The sequence below is a fragment of the Trichosurus vulpecula genome, chromosome 9 (assembly GCF_011100635.1).
Source record: "Trichosurus vulpecula isolate mTriVul1 chromosome 9, mTriVul1.pri, whole genome shotgun sequence".
Taxonomy (NCBI): domain Eukaryota; kingdom Metazoa; phylum Chordata; class Mammalia; order Diprotodontia; family Phalangeridae; genus Trichosurus; species Trichosurus vulpecula.
This window is the reverse complement of record NC_050581.1, coordinates 203,741,017-203,768,886: the sequence shown is the minus strand read 5'-3', so window position 1 is coordinate 203,768,886 and position 27,870 is coordinate 203,741,017. Positions and strand designations below refer to the sequence as shown.

Genomic DNA, 27,870 nt, shown 5'->3' with positions numbered 1-27,870 from the left:
TGGGGACCTTGGAAGAGGCTGGTTCACAGAGTCAGCAGAAGGGCAGGGCAGGCCTGTGCAGCTCTCTGTGATGGGCCTCGTGGCTGGCCTTCCTAGAGCTCGGCACAGGTCAGCTCACCGGAGCCTTGAGCCCCTTGGGGGTGGGGGAGGAGATGCTATTATTTATCTTCATTTTGCAGAAGGGGACACAGGCTCATGGAGATAATCCAGCTTTTACAAGGTCATGCCGCTGGTCGGGAATGGGGGCAGGGCCCCTTTGGCCAGGGCGCCATCTGCAGTGCCATCCTACGATCGATGAACCCACCATAGCTCTGCTCCATTAAGGTGCCATGCAGAGGCGGCATGGCCGGAGCCAGGAGGGAGGGTCTGGACCATCAGTGCCAGAGAGGAGGAATTCTCTGGGTGCAGAGGGGAAGGTGTTCCTTACCACCTTCTTCAAGGGTCTCTCCCCCGCAAAGACAAGCTCTCCCAACTGGAGGCTAACCTGGCATCCTCAGGCTGCCCTAGGATCCCATGGAGGGCACAGGTCTGAAGGGGAGAGCAAGGAGACTGTGGAAGCTTCGGGCTCTCCCAGGGCCCATGGGCCTCAGCCCCTCAGCTGTGGAACGGGAGGGCAGCCAGAGGGTGGCAGTGTGAGGCCAGCCCCACAGGGGAAGGTGGAGACCTTCTGGAGCCCCTCGTCTTACTGACCTCTCTGGCACAGCCATGGCTCCTGAGGAACTCCCACTTTGTTCTTCGAGGGCTGTTGTGACTGAAAAGGCCCATGTATGACCTGACCTTCCCCACCCTGACCCCCGGCCAGGCTTTGCAGAGCCTGGGCTTGCTCTGGGTGTTGGACTGTGCTGGCTGCAGACTCCTGGGCAAGGCTATCTGCTCCTTCAGAGGGCCAGAGTGCCTGGTGGCCCTTCGCCAGATCTGTCTGGGATCTGAGGATGTTTGCAAAGCCTTCCTGTTGTCGGCTGCTCTCTACAGTCTCCCTCCGTTTGTTCCATTTCATTCATTTCTTCATTCACCCAACATGCAGTGAGTGCCTTCTGCTCTCCAAGCCCATGGCCATTTCAAGAGCCTGGCCGTGGACAGGGAATTCATCCCTGCTGGCACACAGGATCAGGGGCAGTGCTGATGGCCCCAGAAGGCAGCCACTGGGGGCCAGCCCTGTCATCTCCCTGACCTCTGCCCACCCCTGCCCCCACCCAAATGGACAAATGATCTCTGACATCCCTTCCAGCTCCCAATCTAGGCTCCAAATTTCCTATCCCCCCCTCCCACACTGCCCCACCCTCACTTCTTGTGTTTTCAGCCCAAACCCAGAAGGATGGACATGGACAGTGACCTCTCCTCCATCAACAAGTTGCAGGGTCTGCACATCTGGGCCATTGAGGTGAGAGGCACGGGACCCAGACAGGGATGGGACTGTGAGGAGCAAGGCACTGAGGAGGGGGTGGGGCAGCCCCTGAGGCCTGGGCTTGGTGGGGGGCGGGGGCAGCAGGCTCCACACCAGCCTGTCACTGCCTTCTCTAGAAAATGAAGATGGTCCCTGTCCCTGAGAAGGCCTATGGGAGTTTCTTTGAAGGCGACTGCTACATCATCCTGCATGTGAGTGGTTCTGGAGTCTGGCTCCCAGCTGGCTGTGTCCACTAGAGCCTGGGCAGTGGGGGAGGAGGCAGCTGGAGAGAGGAGACCAGGGTCCAGGCTCTCCCCAACCCCATCCCATCCCAAGCGGCAGGCATGCTGGCGCCCTGGACCATACGGGTCTGAACCCCATTTCCCATTCCCTCACCCAAACCTGGCAACATCACTCCTTCTGTCTGGGGCACCACGAGGGCTGGCTTTAGAGTCAGAGGACCTGGGTTCAAATCCCACCATGTACTGCCTATGTGACCTTGGACAAATCCCTCAGCCTCTCTGGGCCTCAGACTTTTCATTTGTAACATATTTCCTCTGCCATCTCCTCTGGCTCTCAGTCTGTGGGTCCAAGTTCCAGTCTCTGGGGTCCTTTTTTCCTCTTCTGTCTCCCTCACTTCCTCTTAAGCAGCCCATCTCCAAGGTCAGCAGCCTTTCTCAAACCTGCCTCCCCTGTGATCCCACTGCCCCCTCCCAGCCAAGGCCTTCCCTGCCTGCCTGGACCAAGGCAAGGCTGCCCACCTCTTCTCTCTGACCCTCCCAGCCCTCTTAGCCCTCCCTGGCCACCCACCTGGACCAAGGCAGGGCTGCCCACCTCTCTGTTCTGCCCCTCCCAGCCCTCCTGTGGCGCTCAGCATCATCTCCTTTAGGTACCCATCGGCCTTGGCTCTGCCCTGCTCTAAGCTGGAAATTGTTCCCCAGAACCTCCCCAATGAGATCTAGGCTGCTTGGCCTGGCATCCAAGGCCCAATCTTCACTCCAGCCGGTGCCCTTCCCACTCTGGAATGGCCCCTGTTCTCCATTCAGCCTCTTAAAAGTGGGCCCATTCAAGGCTCAGCTTAAACACTGCCTCCTCCATGAAACCTGCCCTGATTATCCCTGGGTGAAAATCCAATCCAATCCAACAGACATTTATTATGTGCCTGAGGCAAGGCTGTGTGCTGCGGACACCAGGGCAAAAATGAAACAGGTGTAGCCTTCAAGGACCTTACATTTTCCTGGAGGTTGGGAGTCCGGCAGAAGAGAACTCATACCAAGATAAGTAAATACAAGAGGGAGAGAGAGAGACAGAGAGACAGAGAGACGGAGACAGAGAGAGACAGAGAGAGACAGAAACAGACAGACACAGAGAAAGAAAGAGACAGAGAGAGAGATGGGGGGCAGGGAGAGACACAAGCAGAGACAGAGACAGAGAGAGAGACAGAAACACAGAGACAGAGACAGAGAACTAACAGCTCTCTCTCCTCAGTCTCCTCCTCTGACATGGAGACTCATTGGCCTCTCTGGTCCCTTCCAGCTCTGAACCTAAGATCACTTGGATCTGCCCAGGGCAGGCAGGGATCAGGAAGGGCTTCCTGTAGGAGGTGTCCCGGGAGCTGAGCCTTGAAGGAAGCCATGGATTCTGAGGGTTGGCTTTGAGGATGGGAGCAGGAGCCAATCTTTGGAAGGCCAAGAGTTGGAGCTGAAATGTCACATTCAGGAATGAGGAAAGGGGTCGGTTTGGCTGGAGTGTAGAGACCCAGAGAGGAGCAATATGCATCAGGCAAGCTGGAAACCTGGCTGGCACCAGGGAGTCAGGGAGAGTGCTTGAGCTAGGAAGTTGCACGGTCAGGTGTCGGCCTACATTAGCAGCTGTGTGGAGGAGACTGGACCCGAGAGACGAGAAGCTGGGAATCGTGATGAGGAGCGAGGATCCCTCTCGGGCCTTGCTGGCCTCACAAATACAGGCAGAAGGGACCTAGGAGAGCATCTAGCCTCCATTTTATAGATGAGGGAGCTGAGGGGACAGTGACCAGCCCAGGGCCACATGGGCAGTATGTGGCAGAGCCGGGGTTTGAGCCCAGCTTCCCTGGCTCCAGCTCTGCCCTGCTCCCCTTATGGAGTGCTCCCGAATCACATGGGTTACTGACTTGTATTTTTGTGGCATAGCGCCCCTCCTGGGATCTGGTGACTCCCACGTTGCCCCAAGGCTAATGGCTAGGGCTCACCATTTGGGGTCCCCCAGGGGCCTCAAGTGGTACAAGGACCCCAGGAGGCCAGAGCCCCAAAAGGGGGGGATGGGCCGGGCCAGCCTGTGCCAAGGAAGTGCCAGGGTTCAGAACCCCAAGTCTCCCCGAGGAACCAGGACCAGGAGGGTCCCTGGGCCCTTGCTCAGTCAAGGTGACTCTTACTGCTCCCTAGAACCTGACCTGGGGGTGGGGGCTGACCCTTGCTGTTATTTGCCCCAGGCTGTAGCTTAGGACAGGCCTGGACCAGTGTCCCTCAGGGGCCTCGCTCTTCCTCTTTCTCTGGGGGCTTGGTCTTGTACCCAGGGGAAGGAAAGGAAGACTGATGGAGGAGAGGCCAAAAGCTCTGCTGAGGAGAGCCAGCAGGCACCAGTTGGGGCTGCCAAGACCCAGGCCGGGGAAGGAAGGTGGTGCTGTCCCTCCCACAGAGCAGGGGCCCTTCTTTTGGCCAGGTAACAGGCAGAATGTGGCACTTGGACATGGAACGATCTGCCCCAGACATCTGAAGGGCCCCCAACCGCCCCGGGCCTCCGTTAAATGGCCTCTGAGATCTCTGCCAGGTCTAAATCTCTGGGACAAGGAGCCTGCAACATCCTCCAAAGAATGGGCATATTTCTGTGGTCCTTTGTTGCCTGGGGAGTGGGAATGTAGGAGGGGGCTAGCCCTCTGGGGACAGGGGCTGATCAGCTCAGGGAGGAGGAGATGGTTCCTTAGATGGAGGAGTTGGGGAGGGGCTGGCACAGACTTTTCTGCACCCCATTCTGTTCAGGAGAGGAGCCCCCAACTCTATGGCAACTGGATGAGTTCCCTGACCTGACCCTGAGCCCCCTGGCTTTGGCCCAGGTTGTCCCCAGGGCCCTGACTGAGCCCCAGATGAGCAGAGGTCTAGGAAGCAGCCTTAGCTCCTTGCCCTGGCCCTGAGCCCCCTGGCTTTGGCCCAGGTTGGCTCCCAGGGCCCTGGCTGAACTGGGAATGAGGAAGAGGGATGAAGAAAGGGTGTTCGCCGTGGGTCTGTCTCCCAGCCTGGGCTTCTCCATGTCCCCAGAAGGAGAATAGCAGCCGGGGCCTCTCCATCAACATCCATTACTGGATAGGCAAGGACTCGGCGGTGGATGAGCAGGGGGCAGCCGCAGCCTACACGGCCCAGCTGGACGGCGTGCTAGGGGACATCCCCGTGCAGCACCGTGAGGTCCAGGGCTACGAGTCAGATGTCTTCAAAAGCTACTTCAAGAACGGAATCATGTGAGCGGGACCCTGGGTTGGGCTGGGCGGGGGCCCCTGGCGGGCACCACTGGCAGGGGCTCCTGACGGGCGCCATCTGGGCTGGTATCCCCGTCTGGCTCCATCATCGCCACAGTTCTGGGACGTAGATGTTGCTGTGATCTCCGTTGCACAGAGAAAGAAGCCAGGGCCTGGGGACTTTGGATGTGGCCTGCCCAGGCCCACAGACAGGAGACAGGCCAGGATTGCCACTGGGGGCCGCTCCCTGCCCCTCGAGCAGATGGCCCCCTCCCCACCTGATGCTGCATGCTAATCAAGTGACCCACTGCTGCTTGTGGGACCTCACCTGCTCCCTTCCTCCCCAACCCAGTTACAAGAAGGGGGCTCTGGCCTCTGGCTTCAAGCATGTGGAGACCAACATGTACAACATTCAGAGACTCCTGCACATCAAGGGAAAGAAGCCTGTGTCAGCCACAGAGGTGAGGAGGCCCCGGCAGCCCCTAGGGGAGCGGGGAACCCTCCCCCCATCCTTGGGCCCGGGTTCCCCGCCCCAGCCCCCAGTGAATCCTGGGCTGAGCCAACCAGGGAAGGAGGGCCTGGGAGAGGGAACGAGATGAAGCAGGGCTGGGCCCCACTGGCATTTCCCCACTCGACCCCAGCACTTGGGCGTGTGTTACAGAGAGTAGCAGCCCAGGGATCCCGGCTTCACAACTGACAAGTCCCTCTCTTGCCCCAGACCTCAGTTTCTTTATCTGCAAAATGGATCTAATAAAACCTGCTCTCCACCCTGCTGCTGGTGGTGGCAGATATGGGAGGGTCTTCCCAGCGGTGACCAGCCTGAGCCAAATTAACCAAGCGGAGGGGGTATGGTGCTGGTGGCACCCTGGGCATCAGGTGCCGGGATGGGAGCTCCTTACAGGCTCCCCCACCACACACACACACACACACACACACACACTGAATAGGCCTCTTTAAGGAAGTAAGCAAGGGATGGCCCCTTTAATCAAAACTCAAAAAAAAAAAAGTCAAACTGGGAGGGGAAGACCCTCAGGGTTCCTGGCCAAAAGAGAACCCGTTACTATTCAGTTACCTCACTCAAAATGAGAACCTGGAAGGACCTTAGCCTGGGAGGGCCGGGGTCTCCCACTGCATCCTGGGCCATCTCCGGTCATCCTGAGGAATATCTGGTCCATGGACCCAGATGGCTCTGGAGGAGAAAGTGAGGCTGGTGACCTTGCACAGCCCTCCCTCACTCAAATCCAAGCCGACTGCAAGTCACATCATCATCTCCCTGGTTCCATGGTCCTCTTCAAAATAAAGGACAAACACAACAACAACCACACACACAAGGAGTGGAGCAGAGGCCAACATTCATCCCCTTGGGGATGGAGGCAGAAGTGGGGCCCATAATGGGAGGAACTCCAACTGCAGGGGCCAAAGGAGCAGGTCTTATGGGGATCCAGTGGATGTATAGGGGAGGATGTTCTCCTTACTTGGGAGACACATTCCTTAAACACACACACACACACACACACACACACACACACACACAGACGTCATACACAACCACAGTAACACAGAAGTGCACAGTCACCCAGACCCCTAGACCACTGCTCACAACGACACAATCATCCATACTAATGTGTGACCAAACAAAATCCCTCACACAAATACCTTCTCACAGTAACACAATCCCACATACAAACACCTCACAATAACACACTCCCACACGCAGACACCGTCACAAAATCACGCAGATACCGATACAGTCCCAGACAGACATCTGAACACAGTGCCACAATCCCATACAACCACACACAGATACACACTGAGCACAGTGCCACCATCCCACACAATCACACACAGATACACACTGTGCACAGTGCCACCATCCCACACAACCACACACAGATACACACTGAGCACAGTGCCACAATCCCACACAACCACACACAGATACACACTGTGCACAGTGCCACTATCCCACATAGCAACACAGAGATACACACTGAGCACAGTGCCACCATCCCACACAACCACACACAGATACACACTGAGCACAGTGCCACAATCCCACACAACCACACACAGATACACACTGAGCACAGAGCCACAATCCCACACAACTGCACACAGATACACACTGAACATAGTGAGAGGGAGCCCCAGTCACCAAGCCCCACGGCTCCATTCACCTCCCCTGGAGAGAGACCCCAGAGATAGTGGAGACAGTAGAGTGAATGTTCTTGTAGCCAGTGGGACCATCCGAAGATTTGAGGTAAAGGGCTGGTGGACTCCCTGTTGGAGGTGGGACCTGGTTTGGTGGGGACAGGCAGGGGGATGCTTTTTTCTTACACTTCCTCCTCCCTTCCCCACCCTGCCCTCCCCAGGTGGACTTGTCCTGGGACAGCTTCAACAAAGGAGACGTCTTCCTCCTGGACCTGGGGAAAGTGCTGATTCAGTGGAATGGTCCTGAAGCCAACTTGTCCAAGAAATCCCGGGTCAGTGTCCCAAGCTGGGGGGCCCAGGCCTGTGCTCACCACCCTGGGAGGGCAGCGGGAGCAGGGGAAGGAGGTCCTCACGGAGCTTGGTATCTGCTTAGGGCCAGAGGCTCAAGCACAGGCAGGAAAAGTGGGCTTTGGCCTGCTCCCCCTGGCCTGGGTGGGTGGTGGGGGAGGCTGACCCATTTGGCTGAGAGCTTGCCAGTCACCAGGGAGGCCTCTCTCATTCCTTCTCTGCCCCTCCTCTCCAGACTGATCTTTGGGGACTTCCTTCCCTTCAAGTCTGCCTGCTGTGTCCCTAGTGACCCCACATCACCTGGATACAGATGTCCAGGGGCAGTGTGAGCTAGCACTCCAGAGACAGGCCAGGGCCCTTAGTGCATCCCCAGCAGCGACCTGGCCCCTGTCTGGCCCTGCTCCCATCTCCAAGAAGCCCAAAGCTGAAGCAGGAAGATTTGGGGAGTGGGACCTTAGGACAGATGGTGGGGGTGGGGGGCCGAGGCTCCTGTGGGCCTTCTGGGGCTGGTGGAAGGTGCCATCTCTTCAAGTCCACCCTGGTCTGTGGCCCGGCAGGGACTGGCCTTGACCCGGCATATCCGAGATGGGGAGCGGGGTGGCCGTGCCCAGATTGGAGTGGTGGATGAGGATCACAGCTCCGCTGACCTGCTGCAGATCATGGAGACAGTGCTGGGCCCTCGGGCGGCCTCGCTCCAGGATGCTGTCCCCGAGGAAAAGGTCGATGAGTTCCAGAAGGCCAACCTCCGGCTGTACCAGTGAGTGGGTGCCCCAGGAGGCGCTACCACTCTCATGGCAGGGTCGCATACTCTGGAGTTGGAAAAGACCTTAGGTGTCATGTCGTATGACCCCTGTCTATATTGATGAGGAAGCTGAGGCCCAGGCAGGGAAGGCCTTGCCCCAGGTCCCCCAACACTTTACTCCTCTGATTTGAGGCATTGCTTCCCAAAGCCCCTTTGATCGCTCACAGAGGCTTTTTGAGGAGGAGAGACCCCTGGGAGCTGACCTCTAGCCCTCCCCCAGGAAAATCAAAAGGTGCGAGAAGGCAGGGCCAGGAGCAAATCTCCTCGACTTGCAGGATGACAGAACCGAAAGGAATGATTGAGCTGGGGGAGCCCAATCATGGAGACCCAGAGACAGGGAGGGATGTTTCTGGGGGAGAGCCAAGACTAGAACCCAGGGCTCTGGGCCCCGCGGCTCAGATTCTTTCTATGAAAGTCAGCTTCTTCCAGAGGATGAAGACTTCAGCGGGATTAGGGGACACATGGGTAGTTAACAGAGCCAGGCTTTGTGAGGAAAAGAAGGGTGGGTCTTGATGAGAGAGGAGGGAGGAGGAGAGAGGAAGGATGGGAAGACGTTGCGGGGTGGCACTCACCCAGGCCTGCCTCCCCCAGCCTTTATGAAAAGGATGAAGACTTGGTGGTCCAGGAGATTGCCACCCGGCCGCTGACTCAGGACCTCTTACAGCACGAGGTGAGCTGTAGCCTGGGAAGATGCCCCTGCTGGGAGGCAGGGCCGATGCCAGGAGCCTGGTACCAAGGGAGGCTTTGAGGGAGGATCCTGGTGCCAGGGCCAGCAGGAACCTTCAATGGGGACACAGGCACAGAGACATGCCCTGTGCCCAGGGCCACATTACCCCAACCCCCACCCCACCAAGTCCTGATCCCTCGGCTCCAGTCCAGCTCATCTCCATGGTGCCATTCTGCAAACCAGATGCCCGTCATCCAGGTGATCCGTCCCTCCAACCTCCCAGGCATTGGTTCCCTCATCCAGAAAATGAACGGTCAAACCCTGACCAGGCTTGGTTCCCAGCATGGTTGGCCAACCCTGAAGCATGATCCTTCCTGGTCATTCTTCTTCTAGGACTGTCACATCCTGGACCAAGGCGGCTTCAAGATCTATGTGTGGCGGGGCTGTGACTCCAACAAGGAGGAGAAGAAGGCAGCCTTCAGCCGGGCAGTGGTGAGGGCCTGAAGGGGCTTTCCCTGGGAGGCCCCCAGCAGATGTGGGGGACACAGCCTCCAACTCAGGAGAGGCCCCCTCCAGCACAGGAGACAACCCCCACCAGGGTAGAAGCCACCTCCTCACAGTGGAGGAGATGCCTCCACTAGTGTAGGAGACATCCCTCTCCAGTGTAGAAAGTAACCCCTCCAGTGGAGGAGATGCCCCTCACCCCAGATCTAGGGCAACCCTGCTCAAATGGGAGGGATGCTGGGGTGAATACCCTGCCCTTCAGGGAGAAGTAGCTGAGTATTTGGAAGGAAGTTGTGAGAGGAGCAGCTGGGTTGGTCAGGTTGGGGGCGTCATCAATCCTACGGGGCTGCTGTGGCGGGATGCCTGGGAAGGGGCCGATCTGAGGTGGGGGTCCACATGGGGCTTCGGGGTACGGGAGGATGAGGAGCAGGTCCCTCCCCCTCAGGCCCCACATCCCACATTCATACACATCCTTCCCGCTTCCCCACTAGGGCTTTATCCAGGCCAAGGGCTACCCAGCCACCACCAATGTGGAGGTGGTCAATGATGGTTTTGAGTCTGCCATATTCAAGCAGCTATTTCAGCAATGGATAGAGAAGGACCAGACGGAAGGGCCGGGCTGGGCTCACAACCTGGGCAAGACTGGTGAGGGAGGCTGGGCTAGGGTGGGGAGGGGCCTGGGACGGGGGTGGGGAGGGCCCGGGGCTAGGGTCCAGAGGGTACCCTGGCCTGAGAGCCACGTTCCTTGGCCTCCATTCTGCAGCCAAAGCGGAGCCTGTGAAGTTCGACGTGACCCAGCTGCATGGCCAGCCAGAGCTGGCTGCCGAGCAGAGGATGGTGGATGACGGTTCAGGGAAGGTGGAGGTGAGAGGGAAGAGGGGGGCGGGGGAGCCTCAGGAGCCAGCCTCCTCCTTTCCCAGGTGGGCAGAGGACACCCAAAGCAGCTCCTCCCCGTGGGCCATGCCAGGCGGTCAGCCATCACTCCCCCTGATTACCCCAACATGGAGGGGAAAGAGGCCAGCCTAACTCCAAAGCTGGCTTGTGTTTGCTTTGGGAACCAGCATGGGCCTGCCCTGAGCAAGGAGAGGGTCTGGGACCAAGGCCTGGGGGAACACAGAGCTGGGCGGGGAGCCTCACACTCACCCTCCAGAAGACTGAGGCATCAGGGGGAGAGGCCGGAGACCCTGGGGACAGGTTAGGCTGCTGGGGGAGGGCTGAGCCCATATCCCTGACTGGGAGGCGTTTGGGACAGAAAAGAGTCGTCACTGCTTTCAAGATGTTGGGGGAGGCAGAGGCAGAAAACCAAGCAGGGACGTGAGCCGAGGCCTCCCAAGTGAAAAGCCCTCGGGTTCCCCTGGACTCAGGAGTGTCTGGGTGTACCTGGTGCTGGGGAAGGGCAGGGATGAAGGCAGAGAGGTCACCCCAATTTTAAACTATGGGCAAGGATCATCACTCTGGTTCAGTAAATGCAGGAGAAATGTCACCTTCCCCCTCTGGCCAGATAAAGGGACAAGGCCAAGAGAAAGCAGGTGAGGACAAGAGAGATGTGGGGAGGCAGAGAGCTGAAAAGGACCCGAGAGGTGCCCCCAGTCTAACGGCCTCCTCTGATCCATTGTTAAATAGGGGGCCCCGAGAAGGAGTGTGCCCCAAGAGGGGGTGCACCATGCCACAAGAAGGGGTATGCCCCAAAAGGGGATGTGCCCCAAGAGGGGGTGTGCCCCAAGAGGGGAGGGTGTGCCATGCCCCGGCCCACTCAGAGAGCGCACAGCAGAGTCAGAATCAGCCCCTGTCTCAGCGCTGCTGCTCGCTGCTAAGATGCTGCCTTGGAATCCAGACCAGCTGCTCTTCAGAAAGACAGCAGGAGCTAGGGTCCAAATAGGTGTGGCCGTGAGAGGCCATGTAAAGCCTCAGTGGGCTGCCAGGCTTCTGCATCAGAGCCGGCATGTGTGTTTGCATCCATTCAGTCACAGGATCCTCCTAATAACCCTGGGAAGTTGGGACTATTGTTAGGGCCTTTTAACAGATGAGGAAACCAAGTCTCAGAGAGGTGACTTATTTACCCAGGGCCATACAGCTAATAAGTGTGGGGGCAGGATTTGAACCCAGGTCTTCACCGATCACCTCCTGGCATCTTTGCTCCCCTCGTCTGACTGTCCACTGGTAGCCCAGACTCCCTCTCCCCCTTGCCCCAGTACCCTGCCAATTCTCGTAGCAATTGCTCCAGTCTCTTTGGGGTGGGGGAAGGAGGGAGGGTGACCCAGGCAGGAGGCTTGGCTGGTGGAAAGGCCTGGAGTCGGGAGCTCAGGGTCTTGTTCACAGAACAGGCAAGGGGCCTGTGTCACTGGAGCCCAGAGTGTGTGAGGAATGAGATGGAAGGAGACTAGAAAGGGGGACTGAGGGGCTGGGGGAGAGGGAGCTACAAAGGCCTTGAGGTGTCGGAAGTGGTTACGTTTGATCCCTGATCCCGGGTCCGAGGGAACTCCTGGAGCTTGTTGAGTGGGGGAGGGGGTGACGTGGTGAGAGAGCCCTGTGACAGCTGGCGGGGGCCCCCCAGCAGACTGTTGTCTAGGGAGGTGCTGAGGGCTTGCCCCAGGGTGGGGGCTGTGGCAGAGAAGAGAAGGGGGTGTCTATGAAGGGAAAATTGGGGGGAGCAAGACAAGGATGCCATCTACATCCTTGTGAGCTTGGGGGCCTGGGGGATGGTGGGTGGCAGGGAGTTAGGAAAGAGGAGAGCATGGGGGGAAAGAGAATGAGTTCAGTCTGGACACGTCCAGTTTAAGGGCCCACAGGGCATCCATTTTGAGATATCCAGTAGGCATTTGGAGATGAGCAGAGAGGCTAGGGTTGGCACAGCAGACTTGAGAGTCATCAGCATAGAGATGAGAATGGAGCCCATGGGAGCTGATGAGACCATCCAGTGACATGGTAGAGAGAGAGCAGAGAAAGGGGCCCAGGACAGAGCTCTGTGGGACACCCACCATCATCGGGAGTCATCTAGATGAAGATCCAGTCAAGAAGATTGGGAAGGAGTGGTCAGAGATGTGGGGGGAGAACCAGGAGACAGAGACAGAGATGACAGAGAGAGGAGAGAGACACAGACAGACAGAAAAAGAGAGAGAGAGAGAGAGAGAGAGAGAGAGAGAGCAAGAGAGAGAGAGAGACAGAGAGAGAGAAAGAGAGAAAGAAAGAGAGCAAGAGAGAGAAAGAGCGAGAGAGAGAAAGAGAGAGCAAAAAAAGAATGAGAGAGAGATAGTGAAAGAGAGCAAGAGAGAGAGAGAGAGAGAGAGAGAGAGAGGCCACGATGTCTGGCAGTGAGGAGAACTTTGCTCCCTTCAGAGAGGGAAGTTTTGGGTGGCTCCTGAGGGGGAAGCCAGGATGCAGAGTTAGGAAACAAGAAGGGAGACACCAGTGGTGAGTGGCCTTCTCCAGGAGTTTGGCCACAGAAGGGAGGAGAGCTGTGGGCTGAGGGCAGCAGGGGTGAGTGGGTCCAGTGGGGGGTCTTCTGGGGATGGAGGAGATGGGACTGCTCATAGGCAGTAGGGAAGCAGCCACTGGACGGAGAAATGAAAGCCAAATGGGAGATGGGGGATGAGGGAGGGGGGCGATATGCTAGAGAAGACGGGATCAGTGGGTGCGGAGGGGGTGCCTTGGCAAAGAGAAGGCCCCCTCTTCATATGAGGCAGGCATGAGGGAGGAGACAGCGGCAGAAGACACCTGTGGGGTAGCCGGGGAGTAGTTTTCTCTATGAAATGAGACGAGGTCCTCAGGGGGTGGAGGGAGGAGGGATAAGAAGGGGCTGCTGTGGGTGGGGGAGCCGATGAAGGAGGCGCAGAAGGATTGCCTGGCTGAGACTCTATGGTATAGACACTAGGTGGAGCAGGCATGCCTAGCTGGTGCTTACCAGTACTTGTCAAATCCGCCTCAATGGCCAAGGCTCCTTTTCCTTTCCTGCCTTCCTTATTCTCGCTGATCCCCACCTCATCCCCGTGGGTTTACTGGGAATGCCTTGTGTATAATATTAGCTCTTAGCTTCAGATACAGACTTTTACAAGTCGTATTAAGGAAACGTCCTTCAATTCATGTACTTTGGTGGGAGCAGGGTTTATATCAATGATTGTTGGCTTTCTCTGCTTCTAATGATATGATCATAGAGCTTGACCTGACCCCCAGGGGCTCCCAAGTCCAGTCCCTCTCATCTTACAGGCAAGAACACTGAGGCTGGAGAAGTAAAACGATTTATGCAAAGTCAATAGGCAGTAAGTGGCAGAGCCAGGATTGGGCTGATCTTTCCATGATCCAACAGCTTTATTTTTCTCTTGGTTCTATGACTGACTACACTGAGTTCTCCCCACTTCCCTCTGAGACTGTACTCCATTTATAGTTAATAAGAACAATGCTTGCCGGCCATTATCTCGTTTGATCCTTACAACAATCCTGGGAGATGGGGGCTCATCTTATCCTTGGTTTGTAGTTGGAGAAACTGAGGTGGAGGGTAAAGGACCCGTTCAAGGTCACAATCTGACGCTGGGCTTGAACTTGTCTTCCTGACTCCAAGTACAGCCTCTTGGCTGCCAGTGTGTCCATCCTGTAGGTGCCCAGTTAATTAATTGCATGTTGTCTCCCTCATTAAAATATGGGCTCCCTGAGGTCGAGGGACGTATTTGACTTTTTGGTATTCCTAGCATTTATTAGTGTGGTGCCTGTCATACGGTAAGTGCTTAATAAGCACTCACAGATTTGCTGACTTCTTGGTCCTCAGAGGGCATGGTTTACGGATTACTGCATTTGATTTTCGAGTTCTTTTATCGCTGTTTTGGTAGCGATATTCTTCAAAGAGGCAGCTAGATGAAGAGCTGGTCTCCATCAGGAGGATAAATACTGACTGTGAGGCTGCAGAGCAGGTGCCCACCTGCAGTGGTGCAGGGAGGTTCCCAACCTGGGACCTTCATTAAACTGAGGAAATCCCGGGTTGGACAAAAAGATTTAATGATATTTGTGTACGATTTTCTTGTTCAGTTTTAGCCTCGTCATTTGCAGTGTCAAAACCATTTTCTCCTCCTAGAAGGCAATGGGTGGCCTGGTCCCATCTCTGCGCAGTCCAGGGCTGGCTTGGGCTTTCAGAGCAGAATTCTCTTTGGACCCCGTCCTCGGCTGCGTCCGTTTCGGGGTCAGGCAGCTGCTGGATATCTCCTTCAGATGGTGGCTTTCTTCTGGTCAGTCTTCAGTCCTCATTTGGGTTAGTTTTGTGAAGTGCCCATCCCTCAGATTCACAGCTCTCTGTTGTTGGCTGAACGATGTACAAGGATGGGATAGGTGTACAGGAATGGGATCACTCTTTCGGTTTCTTTGGCCGCGGTCATGATCTTGCTTTGTCCTTTTCTAATTTTGTTTATTTGAGCTTAAACTCTTTAAAAATTGGAGCTGCTGTTTTTTCATTTATCGAGGTAGAGAGATAGGCAGACAGACAAATAAGGCATTTGTTAAACAAACACAGGGAATACAAATAAAAACAGAAAGGAAGATAGTCCCTGCCCTAAGGGAGCCTAGCTTCTAATGAGGGAACGTGACCCACGCAGGGAGGTGGGCATGGTGTGGAGAGAGTAGGGCTGTGGCATGGAGGCCTGGGTCCAGGCAAGTTAAGGTGAAGACTGGCCTGTCAGAGGCCACAGTGGGGCCCAAGGTTCTGATGGGGTGAGGGAGATGATGGGAATGATCACTGTGCTGCAGGCACCCTGGTGTGGAATGGTGATGGGAAAAGTCTTCCCCACCACCACCACCACAAAAATAAAAATCTTCATTTTATTTATAAATTTGTGGCCTTTTCATTTTCAGACATATTAATTCATGTCTCTTTTGGATCTTTCCTTCCTCCTTTTTTCTGCTGGGATCAAACTTTGTTCCTTAGCGAAGTTTTTAAAGCAAGGAGGCAACTCAATTCCTTCCCTTTCCCGTTGCTTAGACTGCCCCACTGCCAGTTCTGGCTGCAGTCCAGAGATTCTGATAAAGAGCACTTGTATTACCCTTATCTTTGCTTTAATCATCTGGGTGCTTTAAAAAAAAAAAAATGTCCTCTTAGCCCTTTGACTGACACAGAACCCATGACTCACTTTCGTGGATCAGAATCCTGACATCCCAGCTGATTTGTGACCCAACAGACAATTGTCAGTTTTCATATGCATCTTCCTTGTGTGCTTGCAGGGGGAAAAGGGCTATCTTTTTCCCATTGAGTTCTCTCTATATGACTATTCATGAATGAATGAAAAAAGCACTTACTAAGTGCTCTCTATGTGCCAGTCTCTGGGGATACAAAAACTAAAGCAAATAGAAATATGGCTAAAACTGAGCCTAGATATGGCATCTAGGTGGAGTTCTGGGAACAAAAGGGTCTTAGAGTTAGTATCTTTGCCTTTATATTCTCACTGCCAAACCCAGTGCCTTGTACCCAGTAGGCATCTAATAGATGTCTGTTGAAGTGAAATTAATTGAATTCAGACCTATAATTTCCTCTCTCTGTGTTTCTTTCCCTCTGCTTCTCTTTGTGTTTCTCTGCCACTCTCTCTTGCTGCATAGTCTAGTAGAAGAGAATTCTAGATGTCCAGTTAGGAGAGACTTGGGTAAAGATCTCTCAAGCGATCTTCAGCTTCTCAAAAATGGAAATGAGTCACCCAGAGCCTCTCCAGTCTGGGCTCCATAGTACATCTGTAAAATGGGCCTGATGGGGTTTGTATCTAAAACATAAAAAGGCAGCTCTCACCCAAGGGCTGTTGAGAGGATCTAAGGAGACTGTGACTTGTGCAAGGAGCTTTGTAGCCTTATCTTTTTGAATTTATCACAGTCTGATAGTGAGGTGTTAGCATATCCTAATACCATTCTCCCTTATTTCCTCTTCTGATCCTTGGAACTGCCTGTTCTGCTGCAGACCTCTTAGGTGCTCATAGATTTTAAAGGGGCAGACTCTCATTTTTGAATTCAGCATAGAAAAATGTCTGTTTATCTCTCTCAGTGCTTTCTGATTTAAATTAGACTTTGTCCCATGTCAATGCATTAGCTTGCTGTGGTTAACAGCAATATCATAACATTTAAACAAACTTTTCAAACTGAGTCTCTGTCAAACTTTCTGGATTGCATATGGTTCCTGTAAACAATATATTGTAGGATCCTGCTTTTCCCCCCTTGTCTAATTTTCTTTTTTATCAAAGAGTTCAGTTTATTAATATGTTTCATTACAATGGTTCAGTTTGGTCTTTTTCCCACTATGCTTTCTTAAATCATTGTTTAGTTTACCACCACGGAATACCATCTCTCTTACTGTGAGAATCGGTAGCTAACACATGCAAAGTGCTTTGCACACCTTAAAACGCTGTGAAGGGGAGTCTGTGCTGCTGGGTTCTAGTCACTAGTTACTCATGTAAACTTCACCAAACCATCTGCACGTGATCCTGATGAAGGAAGCCCTGGCCTAGTCTTTATTTCCGGATAGCTCCTTGAGCAAAGATGAGGGCTTGGGGGGTCACTCTTTCTCTTTTCCACCTTTCTCTCTCTCTCTCTTTAGTCTGAAACATTTAGTGGTTTAGTCAGTTGTGTGCTGGCAAGAGTCTTGAATGCTTCATCTGATCAGACGAGTGTGAATTGTCTCAAGTTGTTCTAGTTTGGGCTTAGCCTGGCTGGTTTTCAAAGGCCCTTTGGAAGTGCATGCATCTCCCTGGGAAGATGCTTCCTCTCAATAATTCTGGATTCAAGGTTCTTGCTTCTTTATTTTGTCCATCAGATTCCAATTAGTCCAATGCTCTCCTGCCCTTGAATCCATCTTTGGCAATTCCACCATTGGATCGTGAGCTCCCTAAGGGGAGAGGCTTTTGCTTTTTTTTTTTTTTTTTTTGGTAATACCGTGCTTAGCACAGTGCCTGGTGCATAGAGTGGGTGCTTAATAAATGTTTGTTAGCTGCCTAACGCCCAATTGGTGTCCCTTGGGATGACATTCCTTTCTGTCTTCTTGCAGCTGGCCAGTTATTTTTTCTGTTGCTACAGCATTCCAGTGTAACCGCTGTGTCTAGGAGAGTCAGCCCTAAGGTTTTCAGGACTGAGTTTCACAGACTCTTTCTGCTTCTTGCTTGCCCCTTGTTTTCAACCTTTCTTAAATCTTTCTTGGGTGATTTTCTGGAATGGGGTACTTGGAGTTTTCTTCCGAACTTTTCCAGGACATCAGTAATCTTGAGGCTGCTGTATCTTGGCCCACCCTCTAGGTCCATCACTTGGGATCTGCATCATTTCCAGTCCTCTCTGTGGTTGAATTATTTTCAGAAATGTTTTTTTCTGCTTCATTACAGTTGTTTCCCACCCTCTCTGAATGTTGTGCTTTGCTTCTATTAAATGATTCCAATTTCCTATTAGATTCTCTTTAGGCTTCATATCATTAACCTCCCTTACTGCTGCCTTTGAAATTCTGTTACACTGTTCACGATTCATTAATGGTTCTTTATCCTTGAATATTCAGAGGCTTCCCACTGAACATGCTCCCTACCAGCTTGCCCTCTTCCTGGGGTGAAGGCTTTTCCCTTGTTCGAATGCTAATCCCCCCCCCCCCCCCGGCCCCGCCCTCCCCCCACCACTGGGAAGAGAGAAGGGCCAGCGAGCCTTTGTTAGTTATTAATACCTTAATGAAGAATAGCCTTTCTCCTAGGACAGCTATTTGGCTCAAAGGTAGGTTCAAAGTTGTCTTCGAAGACCTGGAGCCCAGATCTGGCTTGGGAGGAGCCTCGAGAAGGGGTGGGTCGGAGCTCCTGGGGCCCAAAGTCAGATGGCAGACTCCAGTTTGACCAAGGGAGGCCTCTGGCTCTCTGTCCGCTTTGAAAACTTGGGAAATGTATTAGGAAGCTCAGTCACAGAGAAGAGGGAAACTGGAGGGACCAGAATGGAAGACAGCCCAGGACTGGAGTTAGACACAATTCCTGACTTCCCCCAAAGGCAGGAAGAGCACAGATAGTGGGACAGAGGGCAGGCCAGGGGAAGCAGCCAGCCTCAAGTCTCGTTCCCTGGGGGAAGGGGGAGGATTGGAGGACATCTGGGAGGGACGCTTCTCCATCTCAGGCCATCGAAGAAGCTAGAAGAGCTGCTCCTGCCTCCGGGGCCTGGGTCTGGGAAGCAGGAGGGGAGGACGAAGGGGAAGCGACAGGTCTGGCCCTCAGAGGCTGGGCCACGAGGACCATTGGCCACCTTGTCCCCTCCTCTCCCCCCATCTCTGGGCTCCCCAGGTGTGGCGGATCGAGGACTTGCACAAGAAGCCTGTTGATCCCAAGAAGTACGGCCAGTTCTACGGGGGCGACTGCTACCTGGTCCTCTACACCTACCAGAAGTCTGGGCGGGCCCAGTACATCATCTACATCTGGCAGGTGAGGCTGCCCAGACTCCAGGCACCGGTCCTTTGCCCTGCGCCTCACACCTGTTATGCCAGAGCCCTGGGAGGTCAGGAGGAAGGGCCAGAGGTCTTAGCCCTGTGACGGATAGGGAAACCAGAGAAAACTTAGGTGTCCTGTGCTTCTCAGGGTCGTGGCCTGGGCTCAGGGAAAGGAAAAAAAGGAGTCTTGGTCTGGCTGGAGAAGCACAGCGCTCATCCTCGCTCATGCATGTATGTATGTGTGTGTTGTGTATGTGTGTATTTGTGTATGTGTGAGTGTGTGTGTACGTGTGTGCCTGTGCAGGTTTGCGTGTATGTGTGTGTACATTTGTGTGTACATGTGTACGCATGTATGTTCGTGTTTGTACATATGTGTGTACATTTGTGTGTGCATGACACATGTGCACGTTTGTATGTACTGTGTACATGCGTGCACGTTTGTGTGTGAGTGTGTGTGCGTGTGTACGTGTGTGCCTGTGTACTTTGTGTGTGCATGTGTGTACATGTCTGTACATGTGTGTGTGCGCGCGTGTGTACGTGTGTGTTTGTGCGTGTGTACGCATGTACGTGTGCACAATTAAAGTCTGCAGAAGCCTTTTCCACATGGAATCTCACTTGATCTTCCCAGTCTGACGAAGCAGGTGCCCTTCTTCTTCCCCTTCTTCTTCTTCATCTCCATTTTCCCGACGAGAAAGCTGAGGCTCACATGGTTAAATGACTCGCCCAGGGTCATGCAGCTTGTCTGTACCAGCTGAAGGCACAATGCTTATCCCTCTGTGTTTGAGACAGTCAGGAGATCTGAGTTCAAATCTCACCTCAGAGTGATGAATGACCCTGGGCGAGTCATGTCACCTCTTTGCCACTCCCTTTGAAGGGCTATGAGAAAAGTGCTCTGCCAACCTTGAAGAACACTGGAGAGGGGAGTTCTTATTAGCATTAACATTAGGGAAGCATCTGGGTCCAGAGCTATGGAAGGAACACTCCTTCTAAGCAGGAGAGGAGGTCAGCTTCTGTGGAGGAGCTGGGTCCTACAGGATGGGGAGGTGGAGCTAGCCCAAGAAGAGGGCATTGCAGGCAGGGGCACCTGGCTGAGCAAGGGTGTGGAAGCGGGGCTGAATGTGGCGCGTTGCAGGGATAGTGTGTAGACCAGGCTGACTGGAGCGGAGGAGGCTGAGGAGGGGACCCTCGAGTGCCAGGGTGAAGAGGCATCTGAGGAGAGGAGAAGCAGCTTGTGAGAGGTCATAGGCACTGGATCTGAATGTTTAAGACATGAGCAAGCAAACAACGTGTGAGATGAGATGTGAGGAATAGTTTTGACCAGGAAAAGAGGGGAAGGAGAGAGCTCCCAGGGGAGGGGAAGCCCTTCCAGAAATGGGATAGGGAGGCTGTTTCTGAAGTCTGCCAGCCCTAGGCCATGTGGCGGCATCCCCGAGCCCATCAGTCTAGGCTGGCACCTCCTCCCTCCCCTGGGCCTGGGCACCAGATCATCCTAATTCCTGTCCTCCCAGCCTGCCTCCTCCCTGCCCTTGCACTTGGGCATCAGCACCGCCTCCTCCTCTTGGGACCTGGCCCCAGGCTGTCCTCATTCCTCTCTTTCCATAGGGACAACATGCGTCGGTGGATGAGGTCACGGCTTCCTCTCTCAACGCCATTGAGCTGGACCACATGTACCAGGAGGAACCCGTGCAGGTCCGGGTGACCATGGGCAAGGAGCCTCGGCACTTCCTGGCCATCTTCAAGGGGCGGCTCATTGTGTTCCAGGTGAGGGCAGAGAGACTACACCTTGGAAGCGCTTCCATTTTGTCATCGGTCAGGTGACATATTGGACAAGGGGACCTTTGGGAAGCTGGCCAGTGTTCAGAAGAGGGCAGCCAGGATGGCGAAGGGCCTGAGGTCGTGACATCTGAGAACTGGTGGAAAGGACTGGGAATCCTTAGCTTGAAAAAGAAGAGGATTGCGGGACCCAGTGCCTTCTTCCTTCACAGGGCGCTGCCAGTCTGAGAAGGAATCGAGGCCAGGGTCCTGCTCTTCCTCTGCAGAAGGTCACTATGCTGGCAAATGATCACATCACTGCATTCTAGACTCTGAGCTGGTGGGACCTCAGGGGCTGTATAACCCAATTCACCCCCAAACAAGAATCCCCTTGACCAGCAAATGGTCGTCAGTCGTGGCCTCTGCTTACAGAACGGGGAGCTCACCTCCACCTCCCTGGACAGCCTATTCCACTGACTTCGGGACAGCTCTCATGGTTAGGGAGCTCTTCCTGCCCTCCAGCCTAAACTGGCTTTTTGAGCCTCCTCTGGTGCTCCTGGGTCTACTCAGTCCTGGCCTCCTCAGAGGCCTTTGAATGAAATTTGAATGGTGGCTTGTAGAGGTGCTCCAGAGGGGGTATTAACGGAGGCATTGGCCATTGTTTTCCAGAATGGCACTAGCCGGGACGGCCGTGTGGACCCTGAGCCAGCCATCAGACTCTTCCAGGTGAGGGGCACAGACGAATATAACACCAAGACCACTGAAGTGCCCGCCCGAGCCTCTTCCCTCAATTCCAGTGATGTTTTCCTGCTTGCTACCAGCCAAATCTGCTACCTGTGGTGTGGAAAGGTAGGTGAGCCCTCCCTGCAGCCTTGCTGTGGGCTGGGGTGGAGGAGCTGGGGGAATGAATCAGGCTGAGGGCCTATCCTGACCTGGTGGGCTGAATTCCGCCTATTCACCCTGTATTTGGCCAGGCAGTGCACACACAGCTCCATTCTGACCCGTTCCGGGTCTGAGTCTTTCTGGGGTGGGCTTCCCAGGCCCACGTAACAGAAGGGTGGTTTGTGTCTTCATCACCCCAGCCTTCCCTGCCTCAGCCCTGGGAGGCTTCCCCTACCCACTGTTAGGGCAGTTGGCAAAGCCAAAGACACATTCATTCCCTCCCTTCCCTTCCTTGATGACTCCCAGGTATTGCCCTTTGGCATCTTCCTCCAGCTGCCTGTGGGTTCCCTTCTCTCTGCCCCCTGTGCAAGTGGCCTTTCCTTTCCCTCTCCCTCTCCCTGCTCTCCCTTCTGCTCCCCTCTACTCCTCTCCTACCTTCTTTTCCCATCCCCTCTTTTCCCTTCTCCTCCTGTCCTTTCCCGTCCCCAAGTCTGAACATCAGCCCCTAGGTGTGAATATGGTCCCAGCTTCATTGCATTCTAGTGTTGAGCTCTAGCTGCGGGCTGAGAGGTTCTGGAAAGAGATCTCTGGGCTGAACAGTTGTGGAAGGGCCTGGAGGAAGCATGGGTCTACCCCTGGGATCCAGGGCTGGGGAGAAAAGGAGGCTGCACAGCCTGGTGGCTCCCTCTTGGTCCCCTCCAGGGCTGCAGCGGAGATGAGAGGGAAATGGCTCGCATGGTGGCCGACATCATCTCTCAGAAGGACAAGCAGACGGTGTTGGAGGGGCAGGAGCCTCCCAGCTTCTGGGAGGCCCTAGGGGGCCGAGCCCCATATGCCAGTGATAAGAGGTAGAAGAAGGTGGGGGTGGGGAAGAGGGAGAGGGGAGCCAAGGGTCAAAGGCAGGGACAGATTACAGAGGAGCCCGCCCACAAGGGCTTTCCTAGCCCGTCCCTTGTTTGTTTGACACCAGTCTTGTGAGGTGACAAAGTCAGTGGTAGATCATGTTACAGATGAGGAAACCGAGCCCAGAAAAGTTCAGTGCCTTGCTTGGAGCTTACCCACGGAGCGTGGAATGGAGCCCAGGTCTCCTGATCTCTAGGTTTGGGTCTCTGGATGTGACACGGGCCAGCCAATGTCCAGGGGCTCCAATCGTACCGACTCTGTCTGTCACCCTCTAAAGAGGGGTTCAAAGAGCCCCCTCAGTGCCCCCAGCCATTCAGTCAACAGGTATGTTCCCAGCCAAGTGCTGGGCTAGTCAGCAGGTGAGACAGTGAGGGAACACAGCCGCCATCCTCAGGGACAGTATGAGAGTGAGCACATGGGGGATCTTCAGTGTGGGCCCCCAAGGGGAGAGGAGAGAAGACGTGGGGAGAGTCACAGGAGCTGGAGGGCTACAGAGGAATGGGGAGACTGAGGCAAGATTCTGGAGGACCTTGAATTCCAGGCTGCTGAGCCTGGGCTTAGCCTGAGAGTAGTGAGAGCTGTTCAAGAGAGGTAGGCAGGGGAGTGACCAATCAGGTCTGTAGTTTAAAAGGATGATGGCCCCGAGGGAAAGAGCACTGAAACATTGATCCAGGAGACCTGAGTTTGCGTCTAGCTACAGTCACTTCATTGTCTGGGCCTCCATTCCTGCCTTTTTGAACTGGGGGCTGAGGGATCCCCATGGCTTCTCCTCGAAGCCTTCTGTTGGGAGAGGTGATGGAGTGAGCAGAAAGGGGACTGGCAAAGGGAAGAACAGCTGCCCTGGCCAGGGCTCAGCTTGTGCTGCCCCCCACCCCTGCTCCCATCCTCAGGTTAAAGGGAAGGAGTAATTCCTTTCTGTCTGAAAGAAACAGGATTGCAAAGGCTCCCCAGGTCTGGCCTCTCAGAGTCCCTGCAGAGAGCATCTGCCTCCCCAGAGATGAGGCTGAGTCCACTCCCCTAGGACCCCTCAGAGCTCCTAGCCCACCTTCCAATGGGAGCCAGTGAGCCAATGAGATTTCATCAATAGCATATGTAGCCATCCTTGTTGGGTTGCATCTCTTGGGAAGACTGAGGAAGCCCTGCAGTGAGGGCCAAAGGGAGCCTAGAGTGGAGGCCGGATCATAACAAACCAAGGTTAACCCAGGAGGGCTCCCTGGAGAGGGAGCCAAGTTTAGAGTTAAGGTTGGAAGAAGAGGGTCTGGCATGGAATTAGCAGAAAGAAGCTAGGCTGGGGGAAGGGCCAGCAGAGCCACACTTAGGGGTACGTCTACACAGCTTCTCCCTCCTCTCCCACTGACTGCCTCATGCTCTTATCTCTTCACCTGTCCCTCATGGACCCAGGCTCCAGAAGAAGACCTCCTACTACCAGCCCCGCCTGTTTGAATGCTCCAGTCAGACAGGCCGATTCATCATGACAGAAATCACGTTCTTTAGCCAGGACGACCTGGAGGAGGATGACATCATGTTGCTGGACACCTGGGAAGAGGTAATGCCTCAGGAGGCCCTCTTTTCCTTCCTCTCCCCTCCCCTCCCTTCTCCCCATTAAAAGTAGTGTGGCATCATGGAAAGATCCATGCACCTGGACACATCTACCCCCAGACACCATCAGTCGGAAGGGTATACACACAGGGAACACAGTGAATGAGCTCGTCTGTAGTGTGCTGCTCCACCCCCCCCCCATCTGAAAGACGTTTCTGCTGATGGAAGCCTGGTGGAGGCAAATGTAGAAGGTTGGCCCAGCCATGTAAGAATAGAGTCAGAAGCACTAAATGGATGAGATTCAATGAATGTGCAGCATTTATTTAGCACTTAATGAATACCAAGCCCTGTGCTCAGCCCTGAGGACACAAAAGCCAAAGTGGGCAACGTGTCCCTCAGGGCGCTGACACAACCCAGGGGCAGTGGCAACCAGGGAGGCATGCACTGGCTGAGGAAGTCACTGGGTGGTGAGGGGAGCCACAGGGGAGTGGGCTGACATCCTTCCTAGAAAGTGTTGACTTGAGTCCAGTTCTAAGAACAAGAGATGAAGAATGAGGATGGCCAGAAAGCAAGCTGATGGCCCAGGTCGAGGCTGTGGTCTGGGTGCTCTGGCCAGGGGCTGGCTGGAGATGAAGGGGCCGGGAATCTGTGTTCACTCCTTCCTGGTCAGGAGTGTCAGAGCTGAGCAGGGCATAGCCTCTGGAGGCCACGGCTCAGAGAGAGCAGTGGCGGGGCAGGTGGCAAGAGGCCAGCCGGGCCAGGCGGCCGGGTGGACGAGAAGCCCGGTGACCCGAGGCCAGCCAGGAAGGCAATAACACGGACCTGGGGTTCTGTTTGGTTTTGCTTTATTGGGGGAAGAGAATAATAGTCCACACAGAATTGATGCCAGGGGTGACTAGAATTATAATGTTTTGGAGATATTAGGGAGAAAAAGCAGAACGATTCATTCCTCGCTTTGCTTCTGTTTTCCGGGCCAAGAGCAGGACCTTGGGTGGGGAAAGTTCTCAGATGAGCCGCTAAGGGGCGCCCCTACCTACAGTCCAAGCTTGGCCTCCAACCCAGCCAGGGATTTCATCCCTCCCCAATGTTAGAGCCCACCTGCCCCAACCAGGGAGAGCCACCTCCAGTTGAGGGTAGCAGCAGGACTGTCTTCTTCCATCTCAGGTGTTCTTGTGGATTGGGAAAGACTCCAACACATACGAGAAGAAGGAGTCAGTCGCTATGGCCCGAGACTACCTGAAGAGTCACCCAGCAGGCAGGGACCCAGCAACCCCCATTATTGTGGTCAAGCAGGGCCATGAGCCCCCCACCTTCACCGGCTGGTTCAGTGCTTGGGACCCCTACAAGTGGAATGTGAGGCACAGCCAGCCCCCTCCCCCATGCCTGTCCCCAGCCTCCTCCCCCATCTCTGTCCCCAGCCCCCCAATTTCTGTCCCAGCCTCCTCTCTCATCTCTGTTCCCAGCCCCCCCCATTTGTGTCCCCAGCCCCTCCCCCATCTCTGTCCCCAGCCCCTTTCTTTTCTATCCCCTTTGCTTTTCTCCCTTCCTGTCTCTGACCCCAGTGGTTCCCCATCCTCATCTCCCATCTCCATCCATACCTCAATTCTAACAGCTTTCCCACCCCCTTCAGAATGGCAGATCCTATGACGAGCTGAAGAACAGCCTTGGTGATATGTCAGCCATCTCTGAGATGACCGTGGTGAGTGACCTGACCTGGGCCGGCTCCGTGACTGAGCACAGACTCGTCAGTTTGCTGGCCACACTGAGCAAACTGAGTCAGGGGAGGCCCAGCCCAGCCAGCATCTCCCTCCGCTGCCCGGGGCACCTTCCTCAGGCTCAGGCTGGGCATGTGCCCTCTTGTTTGAGTGAGGCGGGGGAGGGGGATCTCGAGGGAGTGAAGGGGAAGGGGCAGCTGAACCCCGCCCCCCACCAGGGATTAACCCACTCCTGGACCTTCCCTGTCCATGGTCTCATGTGATCCTCGCAGTAGCCGGGTGAGACTGGCAGGGCAGGAGGGATTTGTTAGCATTTGACAGGTGAGGAAAGAGGTGCAGCGCGGAGCAGTATTTGGTCCAAGACGCGCTCGCCTGGCGAGTGCGGGGCGGAGGCAGGGCGGCGGGGCCAGCCCCAACCTCCCGGTGTGGTAATGCGGTTGCCTGAATGCCCTGCCCCTCGCCCCGGGCCCCTTCCTCCCGTGCCCCCTCAAAGGCTCAGCTTCTCCTCTCCTGGGGCACAGGAACTCAACAACATCAGCCTGCTCCAGCGGCTGTCAGACGAGCGCCCCGGAACCCCGGGGGGCGGCGCCCCTCCTGCCGGGCCCCCCCAGCCTCTGAGCAGCGACCCCAGCTCCAGCTCCAGCAGTCCCAGCAGCAGCTACTACAGCAGCAACAGCAACTATAACGGCAGCGACATGTCCCTGGTCCCCAAATGCCCCGTGGCAGCGACCGCCGTCCCCACCGTGCCCATTCCCCGGGAGCGCCTAATCAACAAGGCTGTGGAGGACCTGCCCGAAGGTCTGGACCCATCCAGGAAAGAGGTGAGGGAGAGGGGGAGGGGGCGGGGGAGAGGGCGGGGAGGCTCAGAGGAGGGGGCGGGGGAGAGGGCGGGGAGGCTCAGAGGAGGGGGCGGGGGAGAGGGGGAGGAGGCAGGCAGGCTCAAGAGAAGGTGTCAGGACAAGGCGGGGAGGCAAGGGAGTGGGAATGAGTGAGAGGAGGAGGAGGAGAAGGTGAGGGGCGAGGGAGGGGGCTGGGGCCCTCTGGGAAGGCGGGGCAGCTCAGGAGTGGGAGTGAGGGAGAGGGCGTGGAGGCTCAGGAGGGGGTCTCTAGCCCTATCCTCAGTGAGAAGGCATCCAGGAGGGGAGGCCTGTATTTGTGGCAATGTTGTCTGATGCCCTGGCACTCAGACACCGGGGTTGGAGCCCAGACTCTGCTGTGGCTTTGGCCAAGTCCCTCTCTGAGGGACTTGTAAGATGAGGAGGGTACTATAAGCAGAACCCCTCTCCCAGCATTGTCACAGCAGAGGGGGACGCTCACTAAAGCCAGGAACAAGCGCGGCGGGCAAGAGGGGAGGCAGAAAGGCTGTGAAAGCGGAGACTGTGGCACCAATCGGGTGGGGCCTAAGGCCCAGGCGATCTGATTTCCACCTTCTCCCACCCCTAACCTCATGGACCTTAGGTGGGGACTGACTTGTCCTCTGTGCTGCGGTCCCTCCTTTGCCAACTAAGTAGCTGGGGGGGGGGGGGACAGCAGCAGTAACAGACACCACCACCCACCTCCAGGGAAGCTCTGTTAGTGGGTTCGGAGCCCTGGGCAGGGGGAGGGGGACTGCTTCTATTAAGTGCCTACCGTGTGCTCTGGGGTTACAAAGACAACTAGTACCCTTCCCTTGAAGAACTGGCATTCAGCAGGAACACATCCAGAGCAGATACAAAGGGATTTTTGAAGTAGCGGAGGGAGAGGAAAGGTCTCCAGGGAGAAGTTTGAGCTGAACTTGGAGGTGGCGGCTCCAGGCCAGGCGGACAGCCTGGGCAAAGACAAGGAGGTGGGAAATGGAACAATTAGTGTTCAGGCGGACTATTGCTCCTAAAATGACTTCAAAGATCAAAGGGCCTTGAGAGCTGGCATTCCGACCGTGGTGGGTGGTGAAGCGGTCAGGCCTGTGCTCTAGGAATGTGGCTTTGGATGCAGCCCCAGACCAGAGGACGCAAAGGCTCGGCCTGCGGAGGGTCCCGGCTTCAGGGCAGCGTGAGCTGAGCCCCCACCGATCCACGCCCTCAGCACCCTTCTCGCTTCTCTCCCCAGTACTACCTTTCAGACGCCGACTTCCAAGACATCTTTGGCAAGTCCAAGGACGAGTTCTATCGGATGGCGAAGTGGAAACAGCAGCAAGAGAAGAAGCAGCGCGGCTTGTTCTGAGGTGCCCACCGCAGCGCTGCCCTGCTGCCCGCACCCCCAGGCCCTGGGCCAGATGCCCCTGCCCACCCTTCAGAACTCTCTGTTCCAGCGCACTGGGGCCCTTGGGAACGCTGCTCCTCCCTGGAGTTCTGAGGGTGAGGGTGACC

At 55.4% G+C, this 27,870-nt stretch overlaps 1 protein-coding gene across 1 annotated transcript; it reads left to right on the top strand.

The window, feature by feature from the left end:
* Positions 1-1,321: 1,321 nt before the first annotated feature.
* On the top strand, positions 1,322-27,870 carry VILL (villin like). The gene is made up of 19 exons (XM_036738859.1): positions 1,322-1,381; positions 1,522-1,596; positions 4,675-4,871; positions 5,221-5,329; positions 7,241-7,351; positions 7,925-8,124; positions 8,761-8,839; positions 9,230-9,328; positions 9,832-9,985; positions 10,104-10,204; positions 18,592-18,729; positions 20,337-20,495; positions 21,156-21,335; positions 22,071-22,216; positions 23,673-23,817; positions 24,975-25,163; positions 25,441-25,509; positions 26,047-26,346; positions 27,611-27,870. The coding sequence occupies exons 1-19, from the start codon at positions 1,322-1,324 to the stop codon at positions 27,722-27,724; spliced, it is 2,625 nt and encodes an 874-aa protein (XP_036594754.1). The 3' UTR covers positions 27,725-27,870.

Bases quoted from the DNA above. Each gene is read 5' to 3' on its own strand.
- VILL (XM_036738859.1), top strand. From the start codon at position 1,322: ATGGACAGTGACCTCTCCTCCATCAACAAGTTGCAGGGTCTGCACATC. The intron at 10,205-18,591 runs GTGAGAGGGAAG...TGGGCTCCCCAG, and splicing joins ACGGTTCAGGGAAGGTGGAG to GTGTGGCGGATCGAGGACTT. The intron at 18,730-20,336 runs GTGAGGCTGCCC...CTCTTTCCATAG, and splicing joins ACATCATCTACATCTGGCAG to GGACAACATGCGTCGGTGGA.